The 11,717-nt window shown below is 44.2% G+C and overlaps 15 protein-coding genes across 15 annotated transcripts; 8 read left to right on the top strand and 7 right to left on the bottom strand.

The window, feature by feature from the left end:
* Window positions 1–18: 18 nt before the first annotated feature.
* Window positions 19–1,188, top strand: ECU10_1630 (uncharacterized protein; the record flags this gene model as incomplete). Its single annotated transcript, NM_001042113.1, has 1 exon — window positions 19–1,188. The coding sequence occupies one exon, from the start codon at window positions 19–21 to the stop codon at window positions 1,186–1,188; it is 1,170 nt and encodes a 389-aa protein (NP_586280.1).
* A 61-nt stretch (window positions 1,189–1,249) lies between these two features.
* On the top strand, window positions 1,250–2,164 carry ECU10_1620 (uncharacterized protein; the record flags this gene model as incomplete). The annotated part of the gene is made up of 1 exon (NM_001042112.1): window positions 1,250–2,164. One exon carries the CDS (start codon window positions 1,250–1,252, stop codon window positions 2,162–2,164), a length of 915 nt encoding a protein of 304 aa, NP_586279.1.
* A 49-nt stretch (window positions 2,165–2,213) lies between these two features.
* Window positions 2,214–3,488, bottom strand: ECU10_1610 (uncharacterized protein; the record flags this gene model as incomplete). Its single annotated transcript, NM_001042111.2, has 1 exon — window positions 2,214–3,488. The coding sequence occupies one exon, from the start codon at window positions 3,486–3,488 to the stop codon at window positions 2,214–2,216; it is 1,275 nt and encodes a 424-aa protein (NP_586278.2).
* Window positions 3,489–3,555: 67 nt separating this feature from the next.
* Window positions 3,556–4,167, top strand: ECU10_1600 (uncharacterized protein; the record flags this gene model as incomplete). The annotated part of the gene is made up of 1 exon (NM_001042110.1): window positions 3,556–4,167. The coding sequence occupies one exon, from the start codon at window positions 3,556–3,558 to the stop codon at window positions 4,165–4,167; it is 612 nt and encodes a 203-aa protein (NP_586277.1).
* A 121-nt stretch (window positions 4,168–4,288) lies between these two features.
* On the top strand, window positions 4,289–5,125 carry ECU10_1590 (choline-phosphate cytidylyltransferase; the record flags this gene model as incomplete). Its single annotated transcript, NM_001042109.1, has 1 exon — window positions 4,289–5,125. One exon carries the CDS (start codon window positions 4,289–4,291, stop codon window positions 5,123–5,125), a length of 837 nt encoding a protein of 278 aa, NP_586276.1.
* A 71-nt stretch (window positions 5,126–5,196) lies between these two features.
* Window positions 5,197–5,604, top strand: ECU10_1580 (uncharacterized protein; the record flags this gene model as incomplete). The annotated part of the gene is made up of 1 exon (NM_001042108.1): window positions 5,197–5,604. The coding sequence occupies one exon, from the start codon at window positions 5,197–5,199 to the stop codon at window positions 5,602–5,604; it is 408 nt and encodes a 135-aa protein (NP_586275.1).
* A 167-nt stretch (window positions 5,605–5,771) lies between these two features.
* ECU10_1575 (40S ribosomal protein S30) lies at window positions 5,772–5,996 on the bottom strand (the record flags this gene model as incomplete). Its single annotated transcript, NM_001042107.1, has 2 exons — window positions 5,772–5,948; window positions 5,994–5,996. 2 exons carry the CDS (start codon window positions 5,994–5,996, stop codon window positions 5,772–5,774), a joined length of 180 nt encoding a protein of 59 aa, NP_586274.1.
* An 87-nt stretch (window positions 5,997–6,083) lies between these two features.
* On the top strand, window positions 6,084–6,508 carry ECU10_1570i (40S RIBOSOMAL PROTEIN S24; the record flags this gene model as incomplete). Its single annotated transcript, NM_001415274.1, has 2 exons — window positions 6,084–6,086; window positions 6,116–6,508. The coding sequence occupies 2 exons, from the start codon at window positions 6,084–6,086 to the stop codon at window positions 6,506–6,508; spliced, it is 396 nt and encodes a 131-aa protein (NP_001402249.1).
* Window positions 6,509–6,516: 8 nt separating this feature from the next.
* On the bottom strand, window positions 6,517–6,792 carry ECU10_1560 (uncharacterized protein; the record flags this gene model as incomplete). Its single annotated transcript, NM_001042105.2, has 1 exon — window positions 6,517–6,792. The coding sequence occupies one exon, from the start codon at window positions 6,790–6,792 to the stop codon at window positions 6,517–6,519; it is 276 nt and encodes a 91-aa protein (NP_586272.2).
* A 34-nt stretch (window positions 6,793–6,826) lies between these two features.
* On the top strand, window positions 6,827–7,132 carry ECU10_1550 (uncharacterized protein; the record flags this gene model as incomplete). Its single annotated transcript, NM_001042104.1, has 1 exon — window positions 6,827–7,132. One exon carries the CDS (start codon window positions 6,827–6,829, stop codon window positions 7,130–7,132), a length of 306 nt encoding a protein of 101 aa, NP_586271.1.
* An 18-nt stretch (window positions 7,133–7,150) lies between these two features.
* ECU10_1540 (ubiquitin-protein ligase) lies at window positions 7,151–7,606 on the bottom strand (the record flags this gene model as incomplete). The annotated part of the gene is made up of 1 exon (NM_001042103.1): window positions 7,151–7,606. One exon carries the CDS (start codon window positions 7,604–7,606, stop codon window positions 7,151–7,153), a length of 456 nt encoding a protein of 151 aa, NP_586270.1.
* Window positions 7,607–7,613: 7 nt separating this feature from the next.
* Window positions 7,614–7,940, bottom strand: ECU10_1530 (uncharacterized protein; the record flags this gene model as incomplete). Its single annotated transcript, NM_001042102.1, has 1 exon — window positions 7,614–7,940. One exon carries the CDS (start codon window positions 7,938–7,940, stop codon window positions 7,614–7,616), a length of 327 nt encoding a protein of 108 aa, NP_586269.1.
* Window positions 7,941–7,987: 47 nt separating this feature from the next.
* Window positions 7,988–10,024, bottom strand: ECU10_1520 (uncharacterized protein; the record flags this gene model as incomplete). The annotated part of the gene is made up of 1 exon (NM_001042101.1): window positions 7,988–10,024. One exon carries the CDS (start codon window positions 10,022–10,024, stop codon window positions 7,988–7,990), a length of 2,037 nt encoding a protein of 678 aa, NP_586268.1.
* Window positions 10,025–10,175: 151 nt separating this feature from the next.
* ECU10_1510 (uncharacterized protein) lies at window positions 10,176–11,234 on the bottom strand (the record flags this gene model as incomplete). The annotated part of the gene is made up of 1 exon (NM_001042100.1): window positions 10,176–11,234. One exon carries the CDS (start codon window positions 11,232–11,234, stop codon window positions 10,176–10,178), a length of 1,059 nt encoding a protein of 352 aa, NP_586267.1.
* A 75-nt stretch (window positions 11,235–11,309) lies between these two features.
* On the top strand, window positions 11,310–11,666 carry ECU10_1505 (uncharacterized protein; the record flags this gene model as incomplete). Its single annotated transcript, NM_001042099.1, has 1 exon — window positions 11,310–11,666. The coding sequence occupies one exon, from the start codon at window positions 11,310–11,312 to the stop codon at window positions 11,664–11,666; it is 357 nt and encodes a 118-aa protein (NP_586266.1).
* Between the last annotated feature and the right edge of the window lie 51 nt (window positions 11,667–11,717).

The following is an 11,717-nucleotide window of genomic DNA, read 5'->3' as shown; positions in this document are numbered from 1 at the left end:
CCACTATGTTGGACACCCATGATAATTTTTCATGAAGAAAAGGCATCCAAGCAATCCGACGAATTTACACTCAAAATGCTCGGGATGCCAAGATACGACGGCAGGTTCGACTTTAGCAGGAAGGAAATAGATATTCCTTTGATATTTCCACTTAAGAAGTCTACTGTCAAGTTAAGGAGCCCGTCACAGGTCTGCTTCATGGAAAAAATAGATAACAATAGCGTGATATACTCGGAGAAAGGATACACATTCAACGTTGCCGGCAAATATGCATATAGTTTCAAAATAAAGGACCTGTGCAAAAGACTTGTGGTAGGGCATGGAAAGGCATTTATTCTCACAGACAAGCACATGTATGTCTATAGGAATAGGAAAATACGCATGTTTAGTACAAATGCACTGGATGTCTGTCCATCTCCCTATGGAGAAATGTTTATGCTGACTCCTAAGGAAATTCTGATATTCGACGAAAGCGGCGTCAAGGAAGTGTTTCCATATACAGGAAAGGTAAAGTTCATACACTCCTATCTGTTCAGAGAACTGATAGTTGTGGCTGATAAACAAGTATTTCATCTAAACCTCAACAGTCTTAAGGTAAGCACCATATATCTTACCATTGGAATAATTACGTCAACCATCTTGAAAGACAGGCTTTACATGCAGGAGGGGAAAGAAGGAAGAGCTGCTAAGGTCACATCCTTAAACATAGAGGATAGGACTGCAGAATCCATCCGCATAGAGAGCTTGGTGAGTATCTCTGTGGGTGAGTCGCTGCTAGTACTCTACAAAGCAGGGGGAGAATTCATATTCTGCGACAGATTTGATCTCATCAATGCAAGAAGTGTCGTGTACGATATCGAGAATTTTATAGGGTTTTTTTTTGTTGGGGATAAGAGCTGCTTTTTCTTTAAGAGCAGGTTTGTGTTGTGGAAGAACGGAGATATAAAAATAATAGAGATAGGAGCAGACGAAAAAGAGGAGCATTTTATAGAGTTACCGGATAATCTCGAGATGCTTGAAGAGGTATACAAGAAGAGGCCTGCTCCAATGGGGGTTTTTAAGCCTGGAAATGTGATGTCTTCTCTCAATAAGATGGCCAAGGAATTTTTAGAAAAAGAGAGGAGGAGCACCAATCCAATAGCCAAGAAGAAGATCAGGTATGCTGAGAAAAACCTCGGGGGTTTCTAGTAGAGTCTCCGTCTGGCGCACGATACGGGGCAATGATAAAAAGTTGATCGAATAAACCCTCATGGACGAATTTGTTTCCCTCCTGAAGACACTTAAGAAAAATGATAAGATTGCGCAAAATGTTCTGCTTATGATCTCAGAGAGCTTTCGGTACAACGAGGAGGCGGTAGGCGATGCACTGTTTAGACATCACAGGGGCCTGCTTGATAGAGAAGCGGTTCTAGACTTTTTGGCACTACTCTGCAGTAAGGATGCAAGATATCTGAGTCTTTTCAGGAGATACCGGGGAGAGTTCGATGCGGATCACAGGATTGTTAAGCTGCTGGACGGTGAGATTCCAGAGGATAAGCCCAAAAGGGCAAAGGTGGATGATAGGGATTACGCTGAGCATGAAGATGTTGCTAAGGATGCCGCCAGTGCAAGAGGCATGCTTGCAGATCCAACTGCTGGAGGCAATCCCAAGCATAAAGAAACTCACAATAAAAAGATAAGTAAAAATGTGCTTGAGGACGCAAGATCAAAAAACTCATGGGATAGAAAAGAGCCCGAGCCCGAAGTCCTTAACGATGAATACCTAAGGGCTGAGGCATGCCCATCCATATTGTACCCTCCGAACCAGTGTAAGCTATGTGGACTGAGATACGAGGACACTTCAGTGGGCGACGAGCAAATGGGAATCCACATTGACGAGCATAGGAGAAAAGCAAGGGTGTTAGGAGAAAAGGACTGCGTAAGCAGAGAGTTCTTCCCAACGCTGGAAGCATGGACAAAGAACATCGAGAAAATTAAGCTCAAGTTGGAGGTTGAGAAGGTTGAAAAGATCGCTTACTCAGGAGGGCCAGCACTTTGTGATGTTTGTCGCAGCAAAATAGAGGTCGAATGGGATGACCACGAGGACAGCTGGATGTTGAAAGATGCAATCTCTCTTGAAAAAGCTGGAAGAACAAGCTTTTGCCATAGAAAGTGTGTTTCATAATGCCCTGGGCCCACCAGTAGAGCATAAACCAATGGAAATAAATCTGTCTTTAGTTACCGTACTCCTCTGCTGACATTTTCTGCTTTTTATGATGTTCTCCGTGGCCTAATAACATGAGTCTGCCGTTTATAGAATCTCCTATCCATTTCATGCCTCTCAGGTCCTGTCTATTACTGACCTTTTCGCTCAGATCCACGAGAAGATCGATGTCTGTCTCGTTTCTGATCATGGTCTTAATGATCTTCTGGTATCTTCTCGGATTCTCGATAGACATTACAAACCTGTAGAAAGAAGAACTTGGAATGCGGGTTCTGTCAACCATGCCCAGGTCTATCCCCTCATTTCTGCCTACACTTTCAAAGAAGACCGTCCAATCGAAGCGGTCTTCGCATGTGTCCTCAATAAGTAACGTCATTTTTATGAGGGCCGAGTTCTGCTCCAACAGAGCACAGAATATCTCAAACAGCCTTCCCTTGTCCCTATACTCTACCCTTTTTAGTACTGTCTTCATAACAGACAGTGCCTGCTTGAAAACCATCCCGTCTATTCCTGAGACATACATCAGAACAGGGATGACATCCACATTTCCTGGATAGTTATTCGCAAGTATTAGATTCATGGCATCCAACACCCTGTTACATACCTTTAGAGACGTCAAAGATAGCTTCTTCGCCCTCCCTTCAAACAGCATAGAAATTGATGCATCAATTCTTTTGATCTCATCGGAATCATCCAGAGAGACCAACGATATCGTTGTATCTGACGAGTCCTCCCAGTTTGCTTCGGCTGAAACCTGCTCAGAGCCCTCCATGTCGGAACTTTCGTGTATTTCTTCAACTTCCTGAGAAGAGACGGATCTTGAATCCTCGGCAGCTTCAATGGCGCTCATAAACTCCTCGAATCTCTTCTCGAGCCCAAGCTCGGTCAGCAACAGCTCTATGAGCTCATCCAAGGTCTCATCTGTCTTTACAACATCAAGACTTGAGTTGGCATAAAAGTAAGTCAGGAATGCTTTGGAGAAGGAGCTTGGATCCCTGAAGAGGGCCGCCATGTTCTTTATGAAGCTTCCCTCGTTAAGCTCCTTGATAGCAAAGACATTCATTGCTATCTGTTCCATAACATCGGATTCGGGATCTATCTTCTTCGTAGACCTCGATCTGATACCAAGGACTTTGATTCTGCTAAGAAGCTCGCTCTTCTCCGGGAAGTTCTTGATCATGAAGCTCATCACGTAATTCACGTTTTTGTCAAACATCTTCTTGTTCTTTGTCAGCTCAAGAGAAACCGCATTAATATTTTCCTTGGTCAGCTCCAGAGACACCATGGGGTATCTATTTCCTTCGGCAATGAAGCGATGCATGGATTAAAAGTCTCTGGAGGAGCCCTGTGGAATGGTAACCGTCAAGATGAAGTCTGATCAAAAGAAAAGCATTCTTCTTGAGATAATAAGAGGAAGCAAGTCATTCTTCAAGCTGCAGGAGCTGGAAAGCTTGGGCTCGAAGAAGGGAATAGTTGTGAATACCATCAAGGAGATCCTGCAGCAGCTTGTTGATGACGGACTTGTTACTGCAGAGAAGGTCGGAACTTCGAACTTATACTGGTCGTTTGCATCTGAAGGAATCCAAAAAAAGAAGTTGAGGTGCAAGGAGCTTATGGAGGAGTGCGAAAGGATGTCTCAAGACATTTGCAGGAAAAGAGAGTATATTGAGAACGAGAAGATGTCCAAGCACTACACCGAAGAGAGGAATGAGCTGGAAAACAAGTTAAATGCCCTAATGAAAATAGAGCAGGACCAAAGGGAGGAATTGGGCAAGTTCGAGGAGACAGACCCCATTGCCTATGACAAGCTTGTTGCCGACAGAAAAGAGATGGCCGACGAGTGTAATAGAATTATTGACAATGTCTTTATTATACAGGACTACATCTGCAGCAAATTTCCGATGGAGAAGTCTGAATTCAACAGCAGTTTTGGGATTCCCCCGGACCTCGACTATATTCAATGACGTTTCTAATAAGCATGACCTGATGGTTTGATAGCTGTTGTTTGGTCCATGCTCCCAGAGTGTAGAAATCTTGCTTCAAGAAGGCATTTGTTTGGTTTTATTTCCTCCTGGAGCTTAGCCCATGAAGAAGGATGACGCCTCAGAGGAGTACAGGATGATGATGCCCTCGTATCCTGATAGGAACGCCTTTGAGTACGAGGATATGACCACCGATGTCGGGATGTACAGGGTGCCTGTGAATAGACCTGTCAGGATATACTGTGATGGGGTGTACGACCTATTTCATTATGGGCATGCGAGGAGTTTGAAGCAAGCTAAGAATCTTTTTCCAAATGTCTATCTACTAGTTGGGGTTACTGATGACGACATAACGGTGAGGCTCAAGGGAAACCTTGTTATGGATGAGAACGAAAGGGCAGAGGGGCTGATCCACTGCAGGTATGTCGACGAGGTTATAACAAGCGCGCCATGGGAACTGACCCTGGAATTTCTGCAGAAGCACAAGATAGACTTTGTTGCGCATGACGACATCCCCTATAAAGGAGAGGACAAGGACGATATCTACAAGTTTGTGAAGGACATGGGGATGTTTATACCGATCAGAAGAACAAAGGGGATCAGTACAAGTGGGATAATAACAAGTATTGTGAAGAACTATGACATGTATGTCAGGAGAAATCTTGAAAGAGGAGTTTCTGCAAAGGACCTGAACATATCATTTCTCCAGATGAAAAGAATAAAGATGAGCAAGAAAATGAATGAAATGATCAAGAATGTTGACATTCAGAGGGAAATAGACGACATAAGGAGGGAGATACGAATTGCAATGAGATACTGGGAAAGGGTGTCGAACGAGATTATCTCTGGGTTTATAGAAAACTTCTATCATGGAAAAAGCTCCAACAGATTCATTGACCGATTGGTGGGGCTTGTGAAGCTTAAGAAAGAGAATGCATAGTTTTGGTGCTACTTTGAGTTATGTGAATAAAGGAAATCTTTGGTTATTTTGATGTTTGGATAGGCCCATAGATGTTTCTTCCGAATAATCTTGACGATCCCAATGAGAAGGAGACTATGGAAATGAAGGGCCCTCTTTCGCTTGTCCGCAGAGCTATGGTGAAGATGAAGCCTGTGCTGGTTTCTTTGCGTAGCAATAGAAAGGTCCTAGGAAGAGTGGTAGCATATGACAGACACTACAACTTATTGATGGAGGATGCTAAGGAACTCGGTACCACGCGCGGAAAGAACAAGGGGAGAAAGAAGAGGCAAGGATGCGAGTTCTCCAGAAAACTCGGCAAGGTGTTTATCAGGGGAGACACGGTCATACTTGTCGCAGGAGAGATAGAGGTCGACCAAGTAGAGAAGGATGGCTTGGAAGATGGAAAGGGAGAGGATGCGAGCCTTCCGGGAGAAGTAGCGGCCGGCGACGAAATCTAAACTAAAATGTATGCCCGGCACCTTCCTGGTGCCCTGCAGCTTTCTGTGTGCTACCCTTTGACATTTTTGACAAGAACCAAAAAAGCTTCGAAGGTAGGAAGGGCATTTGCCGGGCGTGTTTTATAGCCAGAGGCGCTCAGTAGAGACTAATAAGATTTATTTATCCTTCACGACTGGGGGTTCAGCTTCATCTTTCCGGCCACATCGAAGTATCCCATCTCGCTTCTCTTTTCAAACTTCAAGCGCTGTCTGCAGCGGCCGCACTTCTTCCTCTCCTTCTCGACAACAGGGTCCTTCGGTGTTTGGTTCCTAACTTTGCCTGCCTTGTTTATTGTAGTAGTTGCCTAAAGTTAGAACAGGTCTCCGAGAGACTGCAAGATTCCACCTACCATTTCAAAGGGCCTTTCTTTCAAGGAAAATATTTTCCGAGCCCAATCCTCAGGTAGGCAGATATTTTCGAAAAATTTATCCCTCGCGAAATGGTAAGTGCGAAGACGAAGCTAACTTGTAGAGTTTGGAACTGGAGATTGCTGACCTGAGAGACAACAGATTGCTTTCCAGAAAGGAGCTGGATGTGGTTGCATACCATCCCGGGATGCCCATTCCGAGCAAGGAGGAGATAAGAGAGAAGATATCAGAACTGTACCAGACAAAGAAGGACAATGTTGTGGTTATGGATCTTAAGAACAGATACGGCACGCACCGGACTACACTCAAGGCAAAAATTTACTCAAGCATTGAAGTTCTGTCGAACATCGAGAAAAAGCACATTGTGGCGAAACTCACTGGAAAAGAGTTCCATGTGACACCCAGGAGAGTCAGAAAGGACGAAAGAAAGAAGCGCTACAAGATCTTCGGCACTCTCAAGAGGGCTATGAAGAAGGCAGAAAGAAAGAATAAATAAGGACATTCTTACTCCTGTGCTTTTCCAGGGCAACTTGGATTTTGGTCGCCGATGTTTTCTATATGTCTGAAGTATTGCTTGATCTCCTGGATCTTCGCGAGGGTATCCCTGCTGATCGACCCGTTGAGCTTTTGTTTACATATCTCCAGGGATGTGTGCAGGTATAGCTTATAAAGCTCGTTCCTCAGTGCCTCTTTCCGAGATGGCTGCTTAGGTTCGCTCTGGATTTCGCTCTGGATTTCATCAAGGATGCTAAGCAGACTGTTGATTCTGGAGTGGCCCATACCACGGATAGAAAAATTTCCCATATGAGTCCTTATGATGGAAATATCCATAAATAACTGGAGGAGCTGCTCTCTAAAGGGATGTCCATCCAGGATATTCAGCGAAGAGACCCATGGACCTCTGAAAATACTCACTTCCCCAAATGGCATAGGAGCTGTTCTACTTAAGAGCAGATCCAAATACCAGTTTATTGAAAAGAGATTGGGCAAGAGAATCAGAAAGAAGTCTGACTTTATTGTGGTTGATGGAAATGGGGTCTCCCTACCATTTGATTTCATTCTGAAGGAAGTGGTTGAAGACGGAAGAGAGGAGTATGTTGCAATAATACATAAGTTCTAGATATTCCTTTGCAGAGCCCTATTTTCGACTTCTTGCGGCCCTTACAAACCCTTCATAGTCGGATTTGAATAAATCTCCTGCCTTGGTGTTCAATGCATCCTCTCCGGTGACTTCAACAAATATAACATAAAGATTGACAAATATGCTTTCGAGTCCATGGCTGGGCCTCCATCCAAGTCGCAAAATCTCCATACAGACGTTCCCGTCATCGTCGACATTCGGGTGAAATACATTGTCCAGGCACAGAAGCTTCGGAGGTTTGAATGGATATGCATTGGGAATCTTTAGTTTGAATCTCAGCACCCTTCCTTCATAGATGCCTTCGCTAAGCAGCATTGTGTACTCGACCTCCGCAATGTATTTCTCTTCCCCAGACCTAACTACAGACAGCGACGCACCTGGAAGAAGCTGGATCGACCCGACTTCTGTCTTCAAACGAAAAGCAGCAAATGATGATGTTTCCAATGGATTCATGGGCTGCCTATACCCCGTTTTTTATTTCGCATTCCGAATAGTGGATAAGAGCATCCATAAATACTCTTGAGGAGAAGGCTTTCCTTGTAAACCAGATCTCGCATTCTGCCAGAGTTAATGGATTCGCCAGATTAAATCTTAGGGTTGTGTTGCACAGAATTACAAGAGAGTAGTGGGTTGTCCTCTCCTCGAAGTCTATGTTCATTTTCATTCCCTGTATCTTTCTTTTTTCCTCCTCAGTTATTGTGCCATATCCGTCAACTATCAGTGTCGTCTTTGGTATCTTCTTGAGTCCGTCGATGCATCTTCCATCCCAAAGAGCCAAGGACTCCATTCCCTGGGAGAAAATTACCACTTAAAAAGCCTGTGAAGTCGAGTGTTTTATTGAGTGGATAGCTTGAGCCGTAGGTGGGGTGCGTATCTCCGCACCAAGAAATAGTTGCTGACCTGAACAACGACCATGAATGAGAGAACCAGAAGAGGCAGCAGAAGATACTTCGAGTAGTCATAGTCAGCTAGAAACTTCATCTGAGGATCACAGAGCATGGCCTTGGTTTCCTCAGTGCTGAGATTTGTGTCGAGCGGTAAGCCTAGCAGGAATCCTATGGCTGCTTTATATATTGGAGAGGCCTTTTCATTTAGCTCTTGAGAAAACAACACTCTTTCGAAGAAAGATAGATTCATAAAGCTTTCAAAAAAAATCTTAGGCCACAGGAGCATTAAAGGATACTTCAAGAACTTCAGGTATCCAACAATTCCATTCTGGGAAGAATCAAGGCGTGCGGAAATCATATATAAAGATCCTGGAGTAACAAGAAATATGAATACCGTATTGACCGTTGACTGAAGTACTCTAAGAACTCCACTAGTACTTCCAAAGACTCTCGTCATCATATTAAACACTGACACTAAAAAGCTTCCTATTGTGATATAGGCAATCAACTGGGGTGTGTTTCCCTCCTTGACCCCAGTAAGTGACGTAAGGGCTATAAACGCAAAGCACTTCAGTATCATCGGCGGGATTTCTACAATCCATACCGAGAAGTATAGTGTTGATGCTCCATATGTCGCCTTAGACATCTCCCTAAAGATATAATCCACGCCATCGAGCAACCCACTTGAATTAAAAAATAAAATAGACAAGAATAAAGGAAGGCTCTGCTGCCATTTGATAGTTTCGTCTATGTTGGGCGACAATGATTCGTCGACTTTCGACTTCAAGGAATTGAGAAGCCAGAGATAGGTGGATTCTGAGTCAGTCTTTTCATCCGTATTTAGATGAAACATGTTGGCAAGATTTGCAAGTTGCGTAATAAAGAAAATAGGATATGACACGCAGATATAAAACGCCAGGAAGAGGATCTCGAAGAGACGACTCTTCATCATCATCCAGGATCTCCATTCAAGAGTCCATTGTCTCTTGGCTATCTGAAAAGCCTTCCAAAAGCTGAATGGAAGCTTAGTTACAGAATCGTTATTGCACTTCAGGGTCTTATTTGCACTTTTCGACATTCCCTCTTGGAATGCTGACTCTTTCATCTGGTTGACCATCTCTCTATACTCCTCGATCCCAGGAACACTGGATTTATTGGAAAAAAGCTCAAACAGAAACTCACTCATAGATAGCCCTGTCCTGTGGATCCCTTTGGTGTTGAAGAAGCTTTCACATCTATCGGCAGGCCCAGAGTACACTACAGATCCCTCGTGGAGGAATAAGAGGGAATCAAACATGTCGAACAGCCCTGGTCCGGGTTGGTGGATGGTTGTGATTACAATCTTGTTGTTTTCAACAGCATATTGCTTGACCATTTGAATTAGCTCAAATGCGAGATGGGAATCAAGTCCGGTGGTTGGCTCATCAAGAATCAATACATCCGGAACAACAGCAAACTCGATGGCTATCATCACCCTCTTTCTCTCTCCCCCGGAAACTGCTGTCATAACCACATCTCTGAGGCTTTCGATGTGAAGCCTTTTCATCACTTCGTCAACAACCTCCTCGGTACTTCTTCCTCCTCTCTGCTTCCTTGTTGTTCTGCAGTTCACACAGAAATAGATGTACTCGTAAACAGTTATGTAAGGAGCCGTGCAATCATCCTGAGATAGGTACGCTACGTGGAATAGCCATGTCTTGGGATCCCTTTCCTCCTCCCGGAACAGTATTCTTCCATATGTCATCGAGCCTTCCTGAACCATCCCCACAATTGAGTTTATTAGTGTTGTTTTACCGCTTCCACTGGGCCCCATAATAGCCGACAGCTTTCCTGACTCGAAAGTAACAGATACCCCATTTATCAGCTTAACATATTTGTTACTCGAGGACAGATCTTCGTTGACGGCCTCAAGAGTAACGTCTTCGAGTTCAAGCTTGTAGCTTTCGGCAAGCTCATATTCTTTCTTAGGCGTGTGTGCTTCCATGGGACCACTTGTTGCATGAATTATATAGTTCTTCTTCACAATTAGCCCAAACGGGCATGACAACGCCTCCTATTTAAAGATCTTAATGAGCTATCCAATCAGATATTTTGAGAGCCCCTTAATAAAACAGACCATTTCATTGAAAGTAGCCTTACAACAGGTGAATTCCTCTATAAGACACTTCCGTTACAAATGTGAAAGTGAAGACCCTTTTCCAATATCTGTACACATCTTGGTAATCATCGGCTAGAGCCCAGACACAGTCATCTCCGCCAGCCCCTGAAATCCCGCACCCCCAGATATCGTATCCATTGGTTTTCATTAGTACTTCATACTGCTTCTCCGGAACTATTGCTGTGCTTACGCCTTTCATGGCATCCAGATACTCCATATAAAGCTTCTTTGGACTTTCCCTTTCCTCGTTAATCTTCCTGTTAATATCTTTGATGAACCTCCATTTAGGGTCTTTAGAGTTAATTTTCTTAAGCATTTCTCTTGTCGCACTACTCTTTCCAAAGGACCCAAGGATCAGATACCGGGGAATATTCTCAAGAGGAAAGCATCTTTCTCTGCTGAAATATATGGATCCCAGAAGGCAGCACATCACATCGCATCCAGAAGCTCCCTGGTTGGTTGCCTGGTGGACTAAATATGTTATCGATAGGAGGTGCTCTGCAAGATCCTCGGAAAGAGAAAGGCCCCCAAGCCACAGCTTCAGGTCACCTTGGAAAACAGGCGATCTGCCCCGTGCATCAAAATCGCCTCGAGAAGCGATCCGTCTGAAGTCATCCTGATGAAATCTTAGGAGGGCATACACTATGGATACAAGAATGCAGGCAGAGGATCCAATCCCAGTTTTCTCGCCTCCAGGCCCGCCAGAAAAGAATCCTTCCCCTGTGTGCATTTCGATATGTATCCGGTTTTTGGGTGAAATCCTGGCAATCTCGAAGAAGCAGGCAACTATGTTGAGTATATAATGAGCAGGCCCGCCTGTATCACGGCATGTACGAATGTAGTCGCTTCCGTATGTAATTTTTTCCCCTCCATCCACCGCCACTGTTATCTCCGCCTCACTCGATACAGTTCTAGTTGCTTCTGATGTCATGTGTGTTTTGAGTGCTACAGCCCTACATGTTTCTCCGCTCAGCACTATGTATGATCCGTTTACAATCACCTTTCCAGGAACTCTGAACTCTATCTTCTCGATCATTTGTCAAGGGCCTTTTGAATGTGCAATCATCCTCCCCTAGCAAAGAAAAGTCTTTTTTTTGCGGAGCCCATCAAAATGCTTCCGAAGCTAAACGTTCCCACTCGTCTTAATAAGAGCTATCTAATGGAGTATAGAGCACATAAAACCATCCCAAGGGCTACCCAGAAGCCACGGGAGCATGAAAGATCGACTCCTAACTACCGTACAATATTATGTAAGTTTTTCCTGATGAACTCCTGCAAGCACGGGGACAGCTGTACGTACTCCCACGACACAAGCAAGTTTCCATGTAAAGCATTTCACCTCAAAGGTAATTGCACCAGAAAGGACTGCCCCTTTTCTCATGAACCCCTATCTGGAGCGGCTATGGAAGAAATGATCAACGAAAAGGAGGAGGAGCCCACCCTCCTCTTCAAGTCTACTTTACTCTAGAACCCCCTTTCCTTGCTCTTGATTGATTCCGAAGAAATTAATTAATCGATA

The sequence above is a fragment of the Encephalitozoon cuniculi genome, chromosome X (assembly GCF_000091225.2).
Source record: "Encephalitozoon cuniculi GB-M1 chromosome X, complete sequence".
In the NCBI taxonomy this organism is placed as follows: Eukaryota; Fungi; Microsporidia; family Unikaryonidae; genus Encephalitozoon; species Encephalitozoon cuniculi.
Note: the sequence above shows the minus strand (reverse complement) of the source record. Positions and strands in the feature narration are given on the sequence as shown.